This window comes from Mustela nigripes, chromosome 4 (assembly GCF_022355385.1).
Source record: "Mustela nigripes isolate SB6536 chromosome 4, MUSNIG.SB6536, whole genome shotgun sequence".
Classification (NCBI taxonomy): domain Eukaryota; kingdom Metazoa; phylum Chordata; class Mammalia; order Carnivora; family Mustelidae; genus Mustela; species Mustela nigripes.
The window spans coordinates 17,661,943-17,682,018 of NC_081560.1; the positions used below are offsets into that span (position 1 = coordinate 17,661,943).

Here is a 20,076-nt window from a genome sequence, read left to right on the forward strand (position 1 = left end):
GAACTTATTCTAAAAAATAAACTCTATTAAAACAGAAAATAAAATCAAAACAGAAATATAGTTATTTTACTATCCCAGTGAGTTCTCAAACCCTCTGGCTTTTGGGATTGTTGGGAGTAGACTACCCAACCTTGAGTTTTCTTAGTTTCATCTTGCTACCATAACCTAATTAGCTTATAGCCTGTATCTTTCATGTGCCTCATCTACCTGATTCTCATTCTGCTTAGCCTTACCCCACAATGGACACCACTGGTGACCTGTGACTCTTGTTTTCTCACTCATCACATCCACCTTGACTTGTTTGCCTGACGTGCCTATTTCTCTGTAGTGTCCTTGAGGAATCCCTCCACTGTCGTCTTATGAATGACAAACTGTGAGATGTTCCACTTGCTTTCACATGAATAAATGGCTGGAAATGGACATTTATTAGCTCTAAAGCAAACAGCACATCTCATCTTTTACATTGTTGCTACATTTTGAGAAGTAAAATGACCACTGTAAACCATCAACTATCCATTTCGGTGCTATTTTATGACACACTTGCTTTGTGCAATTAACACTCTCTAATTCATAGTATTTTCTTTAACTGTCACATGTGTACAACTTAGCACTTTCCTAGGTACCATCTTACTCTGTAATTATGTTAGTCTTGTGTGTTTTACATGTACAATTATACAGTAATCTAGTGGGGAGAAATGTCTTTTATACCATTGATGGTTTCTAGCACACTAAAAGAAATTCAAGAAAAGATGTTGATTGATTTATTAAGGTGCCTACTAGGAATGTTAGAGGCATTGATAGTAGAGGTCATTCGTCCTTGAGTTCTTAGTTTTTTGGTGTTCTAATGCACATGTTGTTTTGGAAGAATTCAGAAGTTCATAGATTTTTTTTCCATCCTGACAAAAATTAAATATAAATAAGTGATTTTAAATTTTCTGTATTTTCTCTGGATTTCTTTCTAAATCTCTGAAAGATGTTGCCACTAATGAAGACGGGTTATCTGGACCTTGTAGTTGGGATATGCATATGTATCTGTAAGGGGGGGGCGCGCGAGTGAAGGTAGGGAGGGCTTCTTTCTTTCTTTTCCTTTTTACTAGGTAGGCATATGGTATTTTCATCCAAGGTTTTCAGAGTAGCATAAAGCTGAATTATTTGTCTCTCTGGAGGTTCAAATAGAAGGCAGGTTGTCTGTACTTTTTACTTGGTTGCTCATCCTTATTTTTAGCTGGATGTGGAGCTATTTGCAAAGAGTTTTGCTCGTTGCATTCTTCAGCTTGAAGACTCTCTTCTTTGCTAATATCCGCGTCCTTTTCGAGACTTGAGGGATAAGTCTCCCATTTGCTGCTGACAGGTTTTACGTCTTTAGTCTTTGTGGCCTTGATTCGAGAGTGTTTTTTCTTTTTCTTGGGCACTTTAAGAGGTGACAGGTTTTCAAGTGGGCTCTGGGACATGGACTGGAGCCACTCTAGAGAGCTGACCGTTAGATTCCGTTGGCTTATAAGAGGGTGATTTCTGGGTGGTGTCCAAGATGTGCTGAATCTCTTTACATTTATGTAAGTCACTGGCTTTTGTCTAGGAAAGAAATGAAATACATGAGTTTTTCTCTTGTCATGTACCCTAGGTATTTGTAGTCTTTAGGTATTTGTCACAGTTTAAGTCTTATTTTTAAATCTTGTGGTGAATTCATCTTCCCTTAGGATTTTTACCATTGTTTCCTGTGAGAATGATCTAGGTCTTCAGTTTCTGGTCATGATTTCTTGGAACTACTCCAATCCTGTACTTGTGAATGCCAAGAGGGTATGTTTGTTGAGATACCTGCTCTGACCCAAGCTTCCCGACTTCTACTCTGGGCCTCAGTGCCTAACCTATATACATCTAGTTAAAGTAAATGTTCTCTAAAATTCCACTTTCTCTAAAAATTGACTTGTTTACTCTATTAGAATATACTCAGTTACACCCTACACATTTTTTTCTATAGTCAGTAAAAAGATTGATATGAGTCCAAAAGATGGAAAGTGCATCTGTTTCTTTTTCCTCGAAGTGAAAAATCTCTCCAGTCACATTTTGATATGCATAGTCTTTCTCAAGAATTTTTTTTTTAAAGATTTTGTTTATTTATTTGACAGAGAGAAATCACAAGTAGTCGGAGAGGCAGGCAGAGAGAGAGAGAGAGAGGGAAGCAGGCTCCCTGCTGAGCAGGGAGCCCGATGCGGGACTCGATCCCAGGACCCTGAGATCATGACCTGAGCCAAAGGCAGCAGCTTAACCCACTGAGCCACCCAGGCGCCCTCTCAAGAATTTTTATCATTAAAAAAAAGAATTTTTATCATTAATAGATGGAATGCTGAATATGAGATTTAATCCTTAATATCTGATTTCTGACCAGTGTTTGACAGGGAGGAAGAGGTGTCCGGCCTCTTGCTAATATGATACTGATTAGCATCCACCTAGACTCCATTCATTTTGGTTAAGAACAGAACAGACAATTGAAGTTCCAGCCCCATAATTACGTTCAAATGTTACATTCTTTAGTATAATAATTCTGCCAGCCGTTAAAGTACATTAAGTATTCTCTCCCTAGTCCAAACTTGGAAAGATGTCTAAAATGGTTTGACAAAAGTATGATTTTCTCATTTTGGGGGTTAGTCTCACTTTACTCTGTAATCACTTCCTATGGGTGACATTACGTGTGCCGAGTCAGTCAGACAAAATATATAAAGTCATAAAGAAATAAGTTCAAAGAGCAAAAAATATCCACTTGATTGTATTGAAGTATATAGTGAATTAATCTGTTAAGAATGGTCTTGCTTGGGGGGCGCCTGGGTGGCTCAGTGGGTTAAGCCGCTGCCTTCGGCTCAGGTCGTGACCCCAGGGTCCTGGGATCAAGTCCTGCATCGGGCTCTCTGCTTGGCAGGGAGCCTGCTTCTCCATCTCTCTCTCTGCCTGCTTGTGATCTCTGTCTGTCAAATAAATAAAATCTTTAAAAAAAAAAAAAAAAAAGAATGGTCTTGCTTGCTATTTTCCTATTTTTTTCTTGTTTCCATGTATACCTATGGTAGATCCTTTGGGGAAGGGCCTACCCCAGGCACAAGGTGCCCTTCTCTGGGGACTACCTCTTGACCCACAAGGGTCGTCCGCCATTTGTAACGATCTGTTCTCTACCCACTGGCATGGTTGCCAACCAGATTCTCTTTCCCTGTAACTTTGAATTGGGAAGAAGAGAGAGTCTTGAAAGCGCAAGTGTTGGGGGTTGCAAATTTGTGCCGGTGTGAGGTATGAAGAGTTTTCTGCAGAGAGAGACAAGAGGAGACGGAAGATGGACAAAGTTCAGGCGGCTTTCCATTCCCTAGTTTCAGCCCTTTTCTGAGACCTGACTGAATTCTCTCTATCCTTTATTGCCATGAATTGTCTTAGACTTTCTTATACTTCTTCCCTCCTACCCGACCTTGTACTTTCTGATTAAAGTAGCTTAAATTGGTTTCTCTTATTTGCACCCAAAGGGTTCTTAATTAATACAATCTATTAGCTGTCTGCCCTTCCAGACTCAGGCCAGTCCACACTGAGTACGCTTCAGGGTTCAAAGTGTGTAAGAGACCGCTCATGAATATAAGAATTAAAAATCAAGGGACGCCTGGGTGGCTCAGTGGGTTAAAGCCTCTGCCTTCAGCTCAGGTCATGATCCCAGGGTCCTGGGATCGAGCCCCACATCGGGCTCTCTGCTCAGTGGGGAGCCTGCTCCCCGCCCTCCGCCTGCCTCTCTGACTACTTGTGATCTCTGTCTGTCAAATAAATAAAATATCTTAAAAAAAATTCTCTTATATTTATTTAAAAAAAGAATTAAAAATTAAAAATCAAAAATCAAGCTATGTCTTAACTGTCATCTTTGCCTAGGTCCACTGTGATTTTGTTATTAGTTTCTGGATCGTTGAGTCCGCTTGTGTTATCATAATGTGACTGGTCCCTTGTTTGCCCGGGCCTGTGCTCTCTGTCTCGCCCATATTAGCTGACATATTAGACACAATTTCTGTTAGGCCCTGCCTTCCCCAGCACGATAGCTATCCCTTCTGATTAGAAACTGTCACCAGTTGCCTATCCTTATAGTTTTATGGACTTTGCTGGTTATACTATTAAGAAATGAGAATGTGAGAACTACTTGGAACTACTCCAATCCTGTACTTGTGAATGCCAAGAGGGTATGTTTGTTGAGATACCTGCTCTGACCCAAGCTTCCCGACTTCCTGACTCTGGGCCTCAGTGCCTAACCTATATACATCTAGTTAAAGTAAATGTTCTCTAAAATTCCACTTTCTCTAAAAATCGACTTGTTTACTCTATTAGAATATACTCAGTTACGGGGCGCCTGGGTGGCTCAGTGGGTTAAGCCACTGCCTTCGGCTCAGGTCATGATCCCAGGGTCCTGGGGTCGAGTCCCACGTTGGGCTCTCTGCTCAGCAGGGAGCCTGCTTCCTCCTCTCTCTCTCTGCCTGCCTCTCTGCCTACTTGTGATCTCTGTCTGTCAAATAAATAAATAAATTCTTAAAAAAAAAAAAAAGAATATACTCAGTTACACCCTACACATTTTTTTCTATTAATGTGGCATTAATCAAGAGTTGGGGGTCACTGGGAGACTCAGTGGGTTAAGCCTCTGCCTTTGGCTCAGGTCATGATCTCAGGGTCTTTGGGATTGAGCCCTGCATCGGGCTCTCTGCTCAGCAGGGGAGCCTGTTTCCTCCTCTCTCTCTGCCTGCTTCTCTGCCTACTTGTGATCTCTTTCTCTGTGTCAAATAAATAAGTAACATCTTAAAAAAAAAAAAAGTTGTGGGGAAAGCATAAAGAGGAATATCACCCTCTGTCAGGGCTTTATCCAGAGAGAACCATTGTTGGGGCTACGTGCTACTGGAGATCTTTCTAGGTGTGTATGTGTATAATAGGCACACTTTAAATAGACTTGTATAGTCTGTAAATGCAACATAACAAAGTTGATTAGTAGTTTTTATTCACTTATGCATTGCGAACATTATCACATGTTAATCTGTACAATATTTCATAGCTACATAATACTTCATTCTATGGATATACTATATTTAAGCACTTTTTCTGTTGTTGAACATTTAGGTTCATTTCGTTTCCCTTTTCTTGGACGCTTTTAAACGATACTGAAATGAACATCAAGGCGCCTGGGTGGCTCAGTCGGTTAAGCATCTGAATCTTCAGATTTTCTCTCTGCCCACCCTCACTCATTATCTCTCTGAAATAAATAAATCTTAAATAAAGAAGTGAACATCACTACAGAAACCTCTTACCAAGGTTTTCCACCCCACACTTCCGGAAGTTTAATTTCCTTTTTTTGAGTATACCTGCTGCTGAAGTGAGCACATTTTTTGAGAGAAAGAAAGTGATGGGGGAGGGCAGAGGGAGAAGGAGAGAGAGTGAACCTTTTTTTTTTTTTTTAAAGGTTTTATTTATTTATTTATTTGATAGACAGAGATGACAAGTAGGCAGAGAGGCAGGCAGAGAGACAGGAGGAAGCAGACTCTCCACGGAGCAGAGAGCCCGATGCGGGGCTCGATCCCAGGACCCTGGGATCATGACCTGAGCCGAAGGCAGAGGCTTTAACCCACTGAGCCACCCAGGCACCCCAGAGAGAGTGAATCCTAAGTAGGCTCCCATGCTCAGGACAGAGCTTTAAGAGGGGCTCGATCTCACAACCCTGAGATCATGATCTGAGCTAAAATCAAGAGTCAGAAACTTAACAGTCTAAGCCACCCAGGCGCCCCATTCCTAGGTTTAATTTCTAAAAGTGGAATTTTTTTAGTCAAAATGAATATATAATATGGAGGATTTTTCATTTACATTGCTGGATTGCCTTTCAAAACTCTGCATCAAAAAACCCACCCAAAGCCAAAAGAAACACAACTCTGTATGAATTCATATTCCAACCATCAGTGAGTTAATTCTTCCATTGAGAGGCAAAAACGAATAGTATTTCATTATTGCTTTAATTTGCACTCCTTTAAGTGAAATTAAACATTTAAAATATTTATTGACCAATTTTTTTCTTTTGTGAATTTCTGGTTCATAGCCTTTGCTCATTTTCCTACTAAAATATTCAAAATTTTGTCATTGATGTGTAGGTCATCTGTGAATATTTAGTTTATTGGTCCTCTGTTTTTCATTTGTATTTTAAAGGGAATATAACAGACTCTGAAAACAGATTGTCTGTTGGCTGTGTGACCTTGGACAAATCACTTAAACTCTTTGCACCTCAATTTCCTTAGGTACAGAGTGTAAAATACACATGGTGTGTGTGCAAACACAGAATCATGTCTAGTACAAAGATACCTCATTAAGATTTGTTAATAATGTTTTCAGCTTGCTGTTGTCTCTTAGGTATACGTGTTTCCTTTTAGTCTTAGTGATGGTTCTATTTTTTTTTATCTTTAAAAGAAATCTGGTCTTATTCTTTATGCTTTCCTCTATCAATACGCTTAAGTAATTCAAGGTAATTATTTCTTATTCTGGTTGCATCCTAGGATTATAAGCCTTAAACACATTGGAGAAATCTGAAGTCAGGCTACCGTCATACGTTATGCACGTATACTTACTCAGAGATCCAAATTAATGAGTGATTTCATGCACATGATCAATTAAGACCTGATAACCTATTCCTGTCACCTATTTATTGTTCTCTGATGGCTTTGGGTTTTTGTCCCTTTGTCAAATGCGGTGTAGCTGCCACCATTTTTAAGAGCGTATGTTTATTTCTTAGGATAATGAATTACTAAACTTTGCTTCCTTATAAAAATGTAGTCAATATCTGAGAATGACAAAATTGTATCGACTTACTGATGTTGAATTTGGAAGTTGGTTCTTGGGTTGAGTATTTGTTTCTTCTGAGGGGTTTGTACATTTTTAGTGCTTTCCATGATAGGGAGCAAATACTGCAGAATCTCTTGAGTTTGAGCTATTCTTTTATCCCTGTAGATTCTCTTTTCATCATCTGTCCAATTTATGCCAGTCTTCTTGCTTGGGAAAGAAGTACATTCTTTCATTCTGCTTTTAAAGTTGTGACGCAGATCTGGGGAGCAACCACAAATACACGCACAGATACATGAACTAAATCAACTCAACAATTACTTATTGAACATTATGTGCCAAGGATCTTTATCCATTATATTGTAATTACAGGGTCAGAAAAGAGCAAATAAGTAATATATAGAGTATGTCAGATAATGCTGAAGTTTACAGGATAAAATAGCGTTGGGGAGGGAAATAAAGAATTCTTGGGGGAGGGGTTGACTTCTGTTTTTTACAAGGCGTTCAGGGAAGACCTCCCTGTGCAGTTGAGGAATTAGGGAGTGAGTCCAGCAGATACCAGAGTAAAAGAGCATTCTAGGCAAGAAAAATAATAGGTGCAAAGGCCCTGAATGAGGAGCATGTTAGTTTGTTGATCACCAAGATGGCACAAGTGGCTAAAGTAGACTGAATTATGGGGAAAGAGCTAAGACAGCAGCTCGGCTAGGTGGCTTGGACAGCGTTCACATGGGGCCGTACAGGCCATTGTAAAGACCGACTTTACTGAGTGTGAAATGGGGAGCTACTGAAGGGTTTTGAGCAGCTGAGTGTTACCATCCGAGGTTTGTTTTAGCAGGACCCTGCTGTTATATAATCCTACATTTTGAGGTTTTACCAGTGAATTAATGAGTGATGAGAGAAGAGAGGAATCAGTGGTGACCGCAGAGCTTCTGATCTTGAGAAACAGAAGGATGGAGATATGGGAATGACCGTGAGAAGGGCATGGCCGAAATCCCTCCTTACCTACAGGATACGCAGCAATTGTTTGTTAATTGTGGTCCTTTTAATAACATTAAAAAGTGTTTACTTCCCCCTTGCATTAGGTAAGACTACTATAAAACAAACTTCAGGAAATAACAAGTGTTGGTAAGGATGTGGGGAAATTAGAACCCTGGTGCACTGTTGCTGGGAATGGCAAATGGTACAGTCACTGTGAAGAAAAGTATGGTGGTTCCTCAAAAAATTGAGAATGGAATTCCTGTATGATCCAGCAATTCTATGTCCGGGTCTATGCCCTGAAGAGTTGAAAGCAGAGTCTCAAAGAGGTATTTGTATATGATCATAGAAGCAGCATTATTCAATTCACAGCAGCCAAAAAGGTGGAAGGAACCCAGGTGCCTACTGACGGATGCATGGACAGACAACACGTGGTCCATATGTAAAATGGAGTACCACTCAGCCCTTGACAAGGAAGGAAATTCTGACACCTTCCACACCCCGGATGAAACTTGAAGACACTCTGCTCAGTGAAACAGACCGGTCACAAGAAGACAATGTATTTGTCTTCCAAATATTTGATTCTACTTATCTAAGAAACAGTCAAAGAGAGATTCAAAGTAGGAGAGTTGCCAGGAGCAGGGCGGAGAGAGGTGGGGAAGTTGTGAAATGGGTCCAGAGTCTCAGGTTAGTAAGATGAGAAGAATTTTGGAGACAGTGTGCATGACAAGGTGAATGTACTTAACAATACCTGAACTTTAGGCTTAAAATCAGTTAAGATGGTAATTTTATTTCATGTGTATTTTGACACAATTCTTAAAAATTCTATATACTCAGCAAGAGAGCTGAAGGATAAAAAGAAACCCTGAGTAAAGCCTGAAGGAAGACTAGTAGACATTTTAAAGGACGCGGCAAGATTACGTACAATTATAATGCCCAAGATGGTGTGTAGACAATGTAAGAAAAAGTAGAATACACTTAGAATAAAAGCATGAAATACATTATGCTTTGTAAAAAGGTTAGAGATATATCTTTGTTGGTTCTTCTTCTTCTTCTGATCCATCAGTACTGGACACCCGCGGGTCTGCTCCATAACCCTCTTCTGTATGTGTCCTCACTTAAGGGTCTCATCCAGGCTCACGCCCTAGAATGTGGTCTTTATCTCAAAATTTCTACATGTGTATCCAGCCCAGACCTCTTCCTAGAACTCCAGACTCATACCCAACTGCTAACTCAGTACTTCTGCTTCAGTGTCTGAAAGGCCTTTCAAAAACAAGCCTAAACCGATGTGCTCATCTGCCCTCAGTCTTTACCATCTCCGCAGAATAGAACTCCGCTTCACTTAGTTGCTCTGGAAACTGAAACGGGCAATTCAACAGCTGTAAGCAATTGTGAAACCATCACCACATTCGGGATCTAGAAAAACACATCTGTAAGAGATGCCTCGTGTTCCTTTCTAGTCCATTCTTCCCATCATCGCCTGCTCTATGCCATCTTCCTCCAGGAAAGCTTTACCTAGTTTTTTTTTTTTTTCTCTATAAATTCGTTTGCATTTCCTATACATGAGATTTTTTTTCCTATACATGAGATTTATACAGCATTTCATAAGTCTGACTTCTTGTACTCCGCACAATGATTTTGAGATTCATTCGTATCATGTGTATTAGTTCATTTTTTATACTCTGGTATGAAGCAGGCAACAAGGATGAGGTATTGGGAATAAGGCAATTAAATAGATTTTTTCCAAAGCTATATTAAAATTTTTTTCTGTATCAAACTTATATAGAAGTTAAATAAGGCAAGCACTTTTCAGAATCAGGAATAAAATGGCTATTAATCCTTTCTGATTATAAACAGTTCCAAATTTCATAGGATTTATTAATGATGATACAGTGAAAGTAACCTTTGTCTTTATTAAAATCCTAAGCAAGCAAACAAACAAACAAACCACCTTCTGCTGGTATCCTTGTCTTCTCAGCCCAGCTGGGAGTGTGCGTGCTCATGGGACACTTGAAGGATTTTACTTTGAAACAGTTTCCATACAAATTAGTGCTCTTGGGCTGAATTATTTCGTGGATTGTCTTCTCACCAGTTTCTAACAACTGTCTTTGTTGGTCTTTGCTGAGCCTCTGAATCCTATTTTGGGAGCTGAAAGAAATTGCGTACTCTGATTTCAGTGTCACTGGTGATCTATCTAAGCAAGAGTAATGTAGTGCCATGTTATATTTGTATATGACACCTCGCAGAATGTAAAGGAGACTTATGGATATTGTATTACCAGTCCTATGGTGTAGGCAGGATGGCCGGTGTTATCCCCATCTTACATCAGAGAGGGAGTGTTAAGGAATCAGACTGGTTAAGCTTACTTGCTCAACATCATGCAGCTAATAAGAGGGAGGAACGGGTCCAGAATTGACAGCTTGTAACTCCAATACTTTTTCTACTTTCTCTTATTTTACTGTATTGTTTGGTATCTTTCTATAGATAGATTTTTTTAAAAATTGTCTTAGTTCGTTCAGTTCTAGAGCTAAGTACAGGCATGCCCAAAGATGGATTCTTACCCATTTTGTAGGTTTTGGGGGACAGGAGAGTCTACATATTTCCCCAGAACCCATTATATTGAGTAGAAACCAAGTTCTTAGAAGAGCCATGGGAGGAAGAAAGTGCATACCATGTTTCCTCTGTTGGACACATTCAGTCTACCTTCAGATACTTACTATTCCATGGTTCTGATGGTAGCTCATGTCATTATTCCTAGAATAGGAAAACTTGCCAAGGGAGCTAGTGATATAATAATTACTGGTTTAGAGAAACTACCAGGTTTACCTATGTTATTCCTGAATTCACTTTCTATACTTCCTCTGGTTTCCAGGTACTAGGATTAGCCCTGCCTGATGGACGCTCCAATCGCTCTTCTACGTGGTGATGGGATAGTCATCCATCCCAAAGAACTAAGTAATTATCTTATACCAGCAATATGTCTATTTTTTTTGAAAAAGGAGAAACTCAGATAATGCCATGACAAATGCATAGAAATAAATGTCTAATTGTAGATTTTAAGGCATCCAAGGGGGATAGTTTGGGAATACTGAAATCTCAATATCCTTCAAATGGTATCAGATAAGCACTGCTATGTATTAACATCAGCCTACAGATACTATGGAGAATATAAAGAGACATCAATTAACAATTGTTATAAAAAAGCTACTTTTACCTGTTGCTTTAATTCAAAATCAAAATCATAGAAGCCAGAGGAAAAGGAATAAGGTAATCGGGTAGAAGAAATCTAGTTCTCCTACCTCAAATATCTTTTTAGAAACCAAGCAGGAGCTCGTCCCGGTATTTTCACTAAAAAGAGAATAAGCCATAAAATATCTGAATGGAGATTTTTTAAAAAAGATTAATGAAATTTAGTACTTTTACTTCTTGACAGTTGCCTCATTCATACATTTAATGGCTACTTTAACTGAGTTTATCTTCAATTAATCTGCCATTGTTTTACTCAGACATGAAGTTTATTAGTACATATTTCCCCTATAAGCTTTTTAATTAAACTGTTTCAAGAGAATAGCAAACAGTAGAAATGCCTATCCAATAACTGTCAAACAATTCAGAACTGAAAATACATATGTTAGATCTATGAAGGATATATACATGTACAGTCAGGTGACTAACTGTTTAGAGAGCCTGCCTAGGACACAGCCATGACAGACCAAAAAAGTAGTATAATATGTAACAGGTAGCTAGCTATACGTCACACGTATTATTTTAACATTAAAATATAAAATAGGTATTGAAAATAGGTATTTTTTATTTGCTTTTCTGTTACATAAACACTATTATTTAAGCAAAACAATAGGACCAGTTAACAGTGGTGTTTAGCAGTAATTTATAGAACATATTAAGCAGTTATGTGTGAGAATAATAGAACAATATTTTTGTTTCTCTCTGATACAGATTTTAATTTTTTATTGGATATTTAAATTTTATAATCCATATTGTGCATTTTTAAGACACATAAATATAAGATTTTAAAAGATGAATGTAAATATAATCGAGCTAACAGATACTTCCTATATTTAATAAAAATGAACAATAATCAGGGGCGCCTGGGTGGCTCAGTGGGTTAAAGCCTCTGCCTTCGGCTCAGGTCATGATCCCAGGGTCCTGGGATCGAGCCCCACGTTGGGCTCTCTGCCTGCCACTTGTGATTTCTCTCTGTCAAATAAATAAAATCTTAAAAAAAAAAAATGAACAATAACGGGTTTATGTCCCGTGATAAAGAAGGATCTTTTTGCACTTTGTGTTTCCTTTTCTGATAATACTTCTCTGAATTGCCTGTACCTTTAGGATGTTCCTCCTTTATGTAGTGTTAACACTGAGCACATTCAGAGACCGGACTTGCCGTCTCCTCTTTCCGAGCCCACTTTTACACTGGCCCCTGGTGGCGGTCCAGTGCAATGACATCAAGTTAGAGACCCCATCAACAGACAAACCTGAGTATGGAATATGATTTTACTTACTGGCAACAGCAGGTTTTTGGACTTGTAAGGAATTAGTTTCCATCTTTCTAAAAATATACAAGCTTGTTTTTAGCAGATTAGCTTTCTGGCATTCAGGCCATCTGCATCTTTAAATTCATCATGTAGGCACTGCATGTCTGAAATGTCCATTCTTTTTAGACCCTCTGAAACACCCCGTCACCATATGTTAAACTTCTTTCTCAGGGAAAATGTTTATAAAGCACGGAGGTAATCTTAAGGTGGATTTCAAATAAATTACAGTTTTTCTGGCGGTTTCATTTGGCTGCCCCTTTAGGTAACTTATCTTTGGGTTTTGAGGCAGTCTTTCTTCCCCTAAATGTCATTTTTCCCCCCAGTGTATGGGTTTTTGTCATAACCTACACACAATACAAATAGTTCAGGTGCAGTGAATCCTTTTGTACAGTCCTTGGTGCTTCTTCAAAGATCTTCAAACAGTTTTAGAGAAACAGCATATAAATTATTTTACTGTAGTGTTTTCCTGTATTCTCATCTTCAAACTATTCCAAATTAGAGGATGTTCTTCTCGTCCCACATGTTGAAAATGTGATTTAATGGCAGACCCAACATTTTGATGGCTTTTCTATGGCTGGCAACAATGATAGACATCTTGTAGGCCCAAGTCTATTGTAAATAATGCTGCAATAAACATTGGGTTGCACAGATCTTTTTGAATTAGTGTTCTTGTATTCTTTGGGTAAATACTAGTAGTGGAGTTACTAGAACATATGGTAATTCTCTTTTTAATTTTTTGATGATCTCCATACTGTTTTCCATAGTGGCCACACCAGCTTGCATTCCCACCAACAGTGCACAAAGTTTCCCGATTCTCTGCATCCTTGCAAACACCTGTTGTTTCTTATGTTGATTTTAGCAATTCTGATAGGTATGAGGGGATATCTCATTGTGGTTTTAAGTTGCATTTTGCTGACGATGAGTGATGCTGAATATCTTTCCATGTGTTTATTGACCATCTGTACGTCTTCTTTGGAGAAATGTCTGTTCATATCTTTGGCCCATTTTTAATTGGATTCTTTGGGTTTTTTTGGGTGTTGAGTTGTATTAGTTCTTTATATATTCTAGATACTGTTTATCAGCTATGCCATTTGCAGATATTTTCTCCCATTTGGTAGGTTGTCCTTCAGTTTTCTGGATTGTTTCCTTTGATGTACAAAATCTTTTTATTTTCATGTAGTCTCAATAGTTTATTTTTGCTTTTGTTTCCTCTGCCTTAGGAGACATATGTAGCAAAATGTTGCCATAGCCAATGTCAAAGAAATTACTGCCTATGCTCTCTTAGTGTACACTTTTTATGGTTTCAGATCTCACATTTAAGACCTTACTCCATTTTGAATTTATTTTTCTGTATGGTGTAAGAAAGCGGTCCAGGTTCATTCTTTTGCATGTAGCTGTCCACTTTTCCCAACAACAGTGGTTAAAGAGACCGCCATTTTCTTATTGCATATTCTTGCCTCCTTTGTAGAAGATTAATTGACCAAATAGTTGGGGTTTTTTTTGTTTTTGTTTGTTTTTTTAGGGCTCTCTATTCTGATCTATTTTTGTGTTATCATACTGTTTTGATTTCTCGTTTTGTAGCATACCTTGAAATCTGGGATTGTGATACCTCTACTCTTGTTCTTTTTCAAGATGACTTTGGCTATTCAGGGTCTTTCGTGGTTCTGCACAGATGTTAGTGTTATTTGATTGAATTCTATTAAAAATACCGTTAGTATTTTGATAGGGATTGCATCAAATCTGTAGATTGCTTTGGGTAGTATGGACATTTTAACCATATTTTCTCTCCCAATCCATGAGCATGGAATATTTTTCCATTTGTGTTATCTTCAGTTTCTTTCATCAGTGTTTTATAGTTTTCAGAATATAGGTCTTTTACCTCCTTGGTTAAGTTTATTCCTAGTTTTTTTGTGAAATTGTAAGTGGGATTGTTTTAATTTTTCTTTCTATTGCTTTATTATTAGTGTATAGAAATGCAACAAATTTCTGTATATTGATTTTGTATCCTGCAACCTTGCTGAATTCACTCATCAGTTTTTTTTTTTTTTTAAAGATTTTATTTACCTATCTGACAGACAGAGATCACAAGCAGGCAGAGAGGCAGGCAGAGAGAGAGGAAGGGAAGCAGGCTCCCTGCTGTCACTCATCAATTTTTTGGTGGAGTCTTTAGGGTTTTCTATATGTAGTATCATGACATTTGCAAATAGTGAAAGTTTTACTTCTTCCTTACAAATCTGGATGCTTCTTCTTGTTGTCTTGATTGCTAGGACTTCCTGTACTGTGTTGAATAACAGTGGTAAGAGTGGACATCCTTGTTCCTGATCTTAGGGGGAAAGCTCTCAGTTTTTAACCATTGCGTATGATGTTAGCTGTGGGTTTTTAAATATATGGCCTTTATTATTTTGAGGTATGTTCCTTCTCAACCTACTTTGTGGAAGACTTTTATCATGAATTAATGTTGGACTTTGTCAAATGTGTATTCTGTTTCAGGGGATGAAATGTTCTGCATATATCTGTTAGATCCGTCTGGTCCAATGTGTCATGCAATGCCTCTGTGTTTTTGTTGATTTTCTGTTTGTTTGGATGATCTATCTATTGATATAAGTGGGGTGGTTCAAGTCCCCTACTATTATTATATTACTATTGATTACTTCCTTTATGTTTGTTACTAGCTGCTTTATGTATCTGTTGTGTGTATAAATATTTATAAATGTTATAACTTCTTGTTGGATGTTTCCTTGATGATTATGTAATGTACTTCTTTGTCTCTTGTTTTGAAGTGTATTTTGTTTGTTTCACTCTGAAGTATATTTTTTCTGATGTAACTATTGCTACCTCAGCTTTCTTTTCACTTCCATTTGCATGGTAAATATTTTTCCATTCCTTCACTTTCAATGTGCATGTATGTTTAGGTCTAAACAAATCTCTTGTAGGCAGCATATAGATGGGTCTTGCTTTTTATTCATTCTGTCACCCTATGTCTTTTGATTGGCACATATAGTCCATTTACATTCAAAGTGACTATGATAGGTATGTACTTATTGCCATTTTGTTACTTGTTTTTTGGTCGATTTTGTAGTTCTCCATTCCTTTCTTCTTTTGCTCTCTTCTCACATGATTTGCTGGCTTTCTTTAGTGATACCTGGATTCCTCTTTATTTTTTGTGTATCACTGATTTTTGACTTGTGGTTACTGTCAGTTTTCTATATAACATCTTAGATATATGGCAGTCTATATTAAATTGATAGTTGCTTAATTTTGAACTCATTCTTTACTCTTTCCATTCCAGGTATATGGTGTCATGTTTTACATTCTTTCATTTAGTGAAATCCTTGACTGATTTTTTATAGATATAATTTTATTGCTGTTGTGCTTCCTACTTTCTTACTCCTGCTTATGGTCTTTCCTTTCCCTCATAGAATACCCTCTAGCATTTCTTGTAAGGCTGGCTTTGGGATCATGTATTCCTTTAACTTTTATTTGGGAAACTCTTTATCTCTTCTTTTATTGTGAATGATGGCCTTGCTGGGTAGACTATTATTGGCTGCTAGAGTATTATTTTGTCCTCTTAGCACTTTGAATATAGTATGACAATCTCTTCTGGCCTGCAAAGTTTCTGCTGAAAAATCAGCTAGTAGCCTTCTGGGGTTTCCTTTGTATGTAATTATTTTTTTCTCTTGCTACTTTTTTTTTTTTTTTTTAAGACACATTTATTCAGCGTCATGATCAGACTATTACATTTAGCAATCAACAGCATGGGTGCAAAAAAAAAAAAAAATCTACATTAAAACCCTTTGTTGGAATGCTTTACACTTTCCACAGAACAGAAACTAAAATAACCTGTTATACAATTAGTCACAAATACAGTCCTTGAGTTTTTTTTGCCCATACACATGAGTATTGTCTAAAACATGTCTTCTTTGTAGCAGCGAGGCCCTGCCACCACTGTGCTTGGCTGAGTTCACAAATCTGTTGTAACCTGTAGCTTCCCTGTCACTTCTCTGGCTCTCCTCTCCTGCTAAGCTTTGTTTCCTGGCAGTAATTAAAACCTTCTGCCACTGCCATAGCTGCTGCTGCTGCTGGAACCACCATAGCCACCTTGGTTTCGTGGTTTGGCGAAGTATTGGCCTCCACCACCATAAGGGCCAGAGCTTCTGCCTCCAAAATTGCCTCCTTTCATGGGTCCAAAATCTGAGGATTGATGGTTGTAATTGCCAACATCATTATAGCTTCCGCCACCTCCAAAGTTGCTTCCATCATAACCAAATCCGTTATAGCCATCCCCACTGCCACCATATCCACCACCACCTCGACTGCCACCAAAGCCACCTCGACCACTGAAGTTTCCTCCGCGACCAAAGTTGTCATTCCCACCAAAACCACCTCCACGACCACCACCAAAGTTTCCAGAACCACTTCGACCTCTTTGGCTGGATGAAGCACTAGCCATCTCTTGCTTAGAGAGCGCTTTCCTTACTTCACAGTTGTGGCCATTCACAGTATGGTATTTTTGAATGACAATCTTGTCTACAGAATCATGGTCATCAAATGTTACAAAAGCAAAACCCCTCTTTTTGCCACTGCCTCGGTCAGTCATGATCTCAATCACTTCGATTTTCCCATACTGTTCGAAATAATCTCTTAGATGATGTTCTTCAGTGTCTTCTTTAATGCCACCAACAAAAATCTTTTTCACAGTTAAGTGGGCACCAGGTCTTTGAGAATCTTCTCTTGAGACAGCCCTCTTTGGTTCCACAACTCTTCCATCCACCTTGTGTGGCCTTGCATTCATGGCTGCATCCACCTCCTCCACAGTGGCATAGGTGACAAACCCAAAGCCTCTGGAGCGCTTGGTGTTCGGCTCTCTCATTACCACACAGTCCGTAAGTGTTCCCCATTGCTCAAAATGGCTCCTCAGACTCTCATCGGTTGTTTCAAAGCTCAGACCTCCGATGAAGAGCTTCCGCAGCTGTTCAGGCTCTTTGGGAGACTCTGACTTAGACATGACGGCGGTGGGAGGGGGGACTTTAACGATGCTTACTCGGCGGCGTCCACAGGCAGAAAGCTCTCTTGCTACTTTTAAAATTCTCTTGTTGTCACAACTTTTTCCTATTTTATTACTATGTCTCTTGGTGTGGAGCTCCTTGGGTTGATTTTGTTGGGGTCTTTCTGAGCCTGCTGGACCTGGATTTTTGTTTTCTTTCTCAGATTTGGGAAGTTTTCAGATATTTCTTCAAATATATTTTCTGCTCCCATTTCTCACTCTTCTCCTTATGGATTCCTATAATGCAAATATTATTAGACCTGATGGTGTCACTGAGTTTTCTTAGTCTGATTTCAATTTTTATTATGTTTTTCTCTCATTCAGCTTGATTGCTTTCCATTACTGTTCTCCAGGATGCTGATCCATTCTTCTGTCTCATCTAGTCTACTGTTTTTTCCAACTGACATATTTTTAATTTCAGTTATTGAGTTCTTCATCTCTGATTGGCTTTCTATCTATTTGTTTAGGGTATCACTGGGGTCCTCCACTCTTTTCACAAGTCCATTGAGTATCTTTGTGACCATTACTTTAAATTTTCTATCAAGCATTTATTCATCTCCATTTTGTTTAGTTCTCTTGCTGTGATTCTGTCCTTTTCTTTCATTTGGAACATAATTCTCAGTGTCTGTTTCTAGGTGTTAGGAAAGTCAGCTATATCTCCTGTTTTCCAAAGTAGTGGCCTGTGAAGAAGAGGTTTTGTGGTACCCTATAATGCAATGTCCCCTGCTCACCAGAACCTGGTGCTTAAAGGGCATCTCATCTTTTGTATTTTGTGCACCTTACTATTATGGTTGAGTCACTTTGGCCTCCAGTGCAGTCATCAGCATTGGCTCTCTTTGCCTAGTGTGGGTAGCATTTTGATCCTGTGTTGTCAGTGTGCTAATCAAGGACTGCTTTGGGCTTGAGTTGGAGTCAAACTAAGCATTTGCCAGAGATACTGTAGCACCAACCTGCTGGGCACTTTCCCTGTATTGTCTGAGAAGCTTTGGTTGGTGGGTGTGACCTGCTGTCAGACTACATGTCTGCCCCAGCCTACTGCGAGGGCTGCAGGTGGACTGGTGTGTGTGGGAGTCACTTTGGAATGGTGCTGGTCTCTCATAGCTGCATGCACCCTTCCAGGCCTGTGGAACTGCCTTAAGTGGGTTCCTGCCAGTGGTAAATTGGAGGGGCAGTTCACGTGGAGTTAGGAGGTTTGTGCAGGTCTGCTGGGGGAGACAACGTGGAGCTGAGGACTGCTTGGAGGGGTGCGTCTGAAAGAGAATGTGGGGGTGGGGCACACTGTTAGCAAGTTAGGTCACGAGTGTTGGCACTGTATGGTGTCCCACAGGTGTCCATGTATCTAGGCTGGTAGGTGGGGTAGGGAAATGGCACCTGCTAGTTCTTTTATTTCTGGAGAAGTCTCCCAAAGATCCCTGCCCCTCTAGAACACACTCTGAGATGAGTAAACAAATCTCCCTCCTATATATCCCATGTGTTTTTCAAACTGCTGTGTTCATGCTGTATCTCAGTGGGGCTGTATGTTGTGCTGTTTCTTTAAGGGGGGAGGGGGGGATGAAGTTTCCTGTTGCCGTCCTGGCTCTCCCAAGAGTTGAGCCCACTGATTTTTAAATTTCCAGGTATTAAGCTCTTCCGATTCTAAGAACTCTCAAAATTATGCCCCTCTTGTTTTCTTGCAGGTTCTCCAGGCCTGGGGTTCTTGCTGTGCGGGTCTGGTACTCTTCCCTTTCCATCTTTGTGGCATTCCTCCCTGTAGCTAATAGTCCCACCAGTCCATTTAGCTCCCGGCCTCATCTCTGCCCTTCCTACCCTCCTCTTGTGTGGTAGAACAAGAATGTGTCCTCTTCTCTACACTTAGCTATCATGAGTCTGTTCTGCAGTCTGTGGGTCACTTTCTGGGTTATTTTACCTAGCTCTGTCTTTGGGATGACGTGGTCATAGGATCCTCGTACTCCACCATCTTCCCTGGGAATCTACATTGTTTAATTTTCTCATATGTTAAATCAGTCTCACATTTCTGAGGTAAATTCTGTTTGGTCATTGTGTATAATCCTTTTTTTTTTTTTAAGATTTTATTTATTTATTTGACAGAGAGAAATCACAAGTAGTCGGAGAGGCAGGCAGAGAGAGAGAGAGGGAAGCAGGCTCCCTGCTGAGCAGAGAGCCCAATGCGGGACTCGATCCCAGGACCCTGAGATCATGACCTAGGCTGAAGGCAGAGGCTTAACCCACTGAGCCACCCAGGTGTCCCTTGTCCTAATTCTTAATAGATTCATATCTTGGCAAAATATATATATATATATATATTCATTTGGACCCTGGAATTCTAACAGTTGTCTTTCTTGAGATAATTTCTCTGGTACTCCCCTTTCCCCAAACAACTCCTATATAATCCCATAACACAGCACGTAGCATTGATCACATTATATTTCTGTTGCCTCTTGTCACTCTCCTTACTGAGAATAGACTGTATTTCTACTTTATCCTAGTATCTGGCACAATACTTGACAGTATAACATGAGACTTCTGGGAAGCAGATGACCATCAGATTTTTAAAAGAACATGAAGAAACATGACAAGGAGATTACATAACAAGGACTGATAAGAGAGTGGCTGAGACACAGAAGAACAGTGTCAGGAAGGTTAAAATACTAAGTTAAGACATGAATAGATATTGACAAGGTGTAA

At 39.3% G+C, this 20,076-nt stretch overlaps 2 protein-coding genes across 6 annotated transcripts in view; both read right to left on the reverse strand.

Annotated features, from left to right (window-relative positions):
- Positions 1–738: 738 nt before the first annotated feature.
- Positions 739–20,076, reverse strand: part of AGBL3 (AGBL carboxypeptidase 3) — a 59,107-nt gene continuing 39,769 nt past the window's right edge. For 2 of the 5 annotated variants that reach the window (XM_059396367.1, XM_059396366.1), the window contains exons 16-19: positions 11,091–11,139; positions 9,743–9,939; positions 6,847–7,078; positions 739–1,572 (exon numbers count right to left, since the gene is read on the reverse strand). In XM_059396367.1, the coding sequence (XP_059252350.1) occupies positions 1,149–1,572; positions 6,847–7,078; positions 9,743–9,939; positions 11,091–11,139 (902 nt within the window). In that variant the 3' untranslated portion in view covers positions 739–1,148. Of the gene's footprint in view, positions 1,573–6,846; positions 7,079–9,742; positions 9,940–11,090; positions 11,140–17,461; positions 18,642–20,076 lie in introns of those variants that run through there. The other 3 variants (XM_059396369.1, XM_059396371.1, XM_059396370.1) reach the window with 3 other exon arrangements.
- LOC132015684 (heterogeneous nuclear ribonucleoprotein A1-like) lies at positions 16,115–17,386 on the reverse strand. The gene has a single exon (XM_059396374.1). The coding sequence runs from the start codon at positions 17,350–17,352 to the stop codon at positions 16,390–16,392; it is 963 nt and encodes a 320-aa protein (XP_059252357.1). The 5' UTR covers positions 17,353–17,386; the 3' UTR covers positions 16,115–16,389.

Bases quoted from the DNA above. Each gene is read 5' to 3' on its own strand.
- LOC132015684 (XM_059396374.1), bottom strand. From the start codon at position 17,352: ATGTCTAAGTCAGAGTCTCCCAAAGAGCCTGAACAGCTGCGGAAGCTC.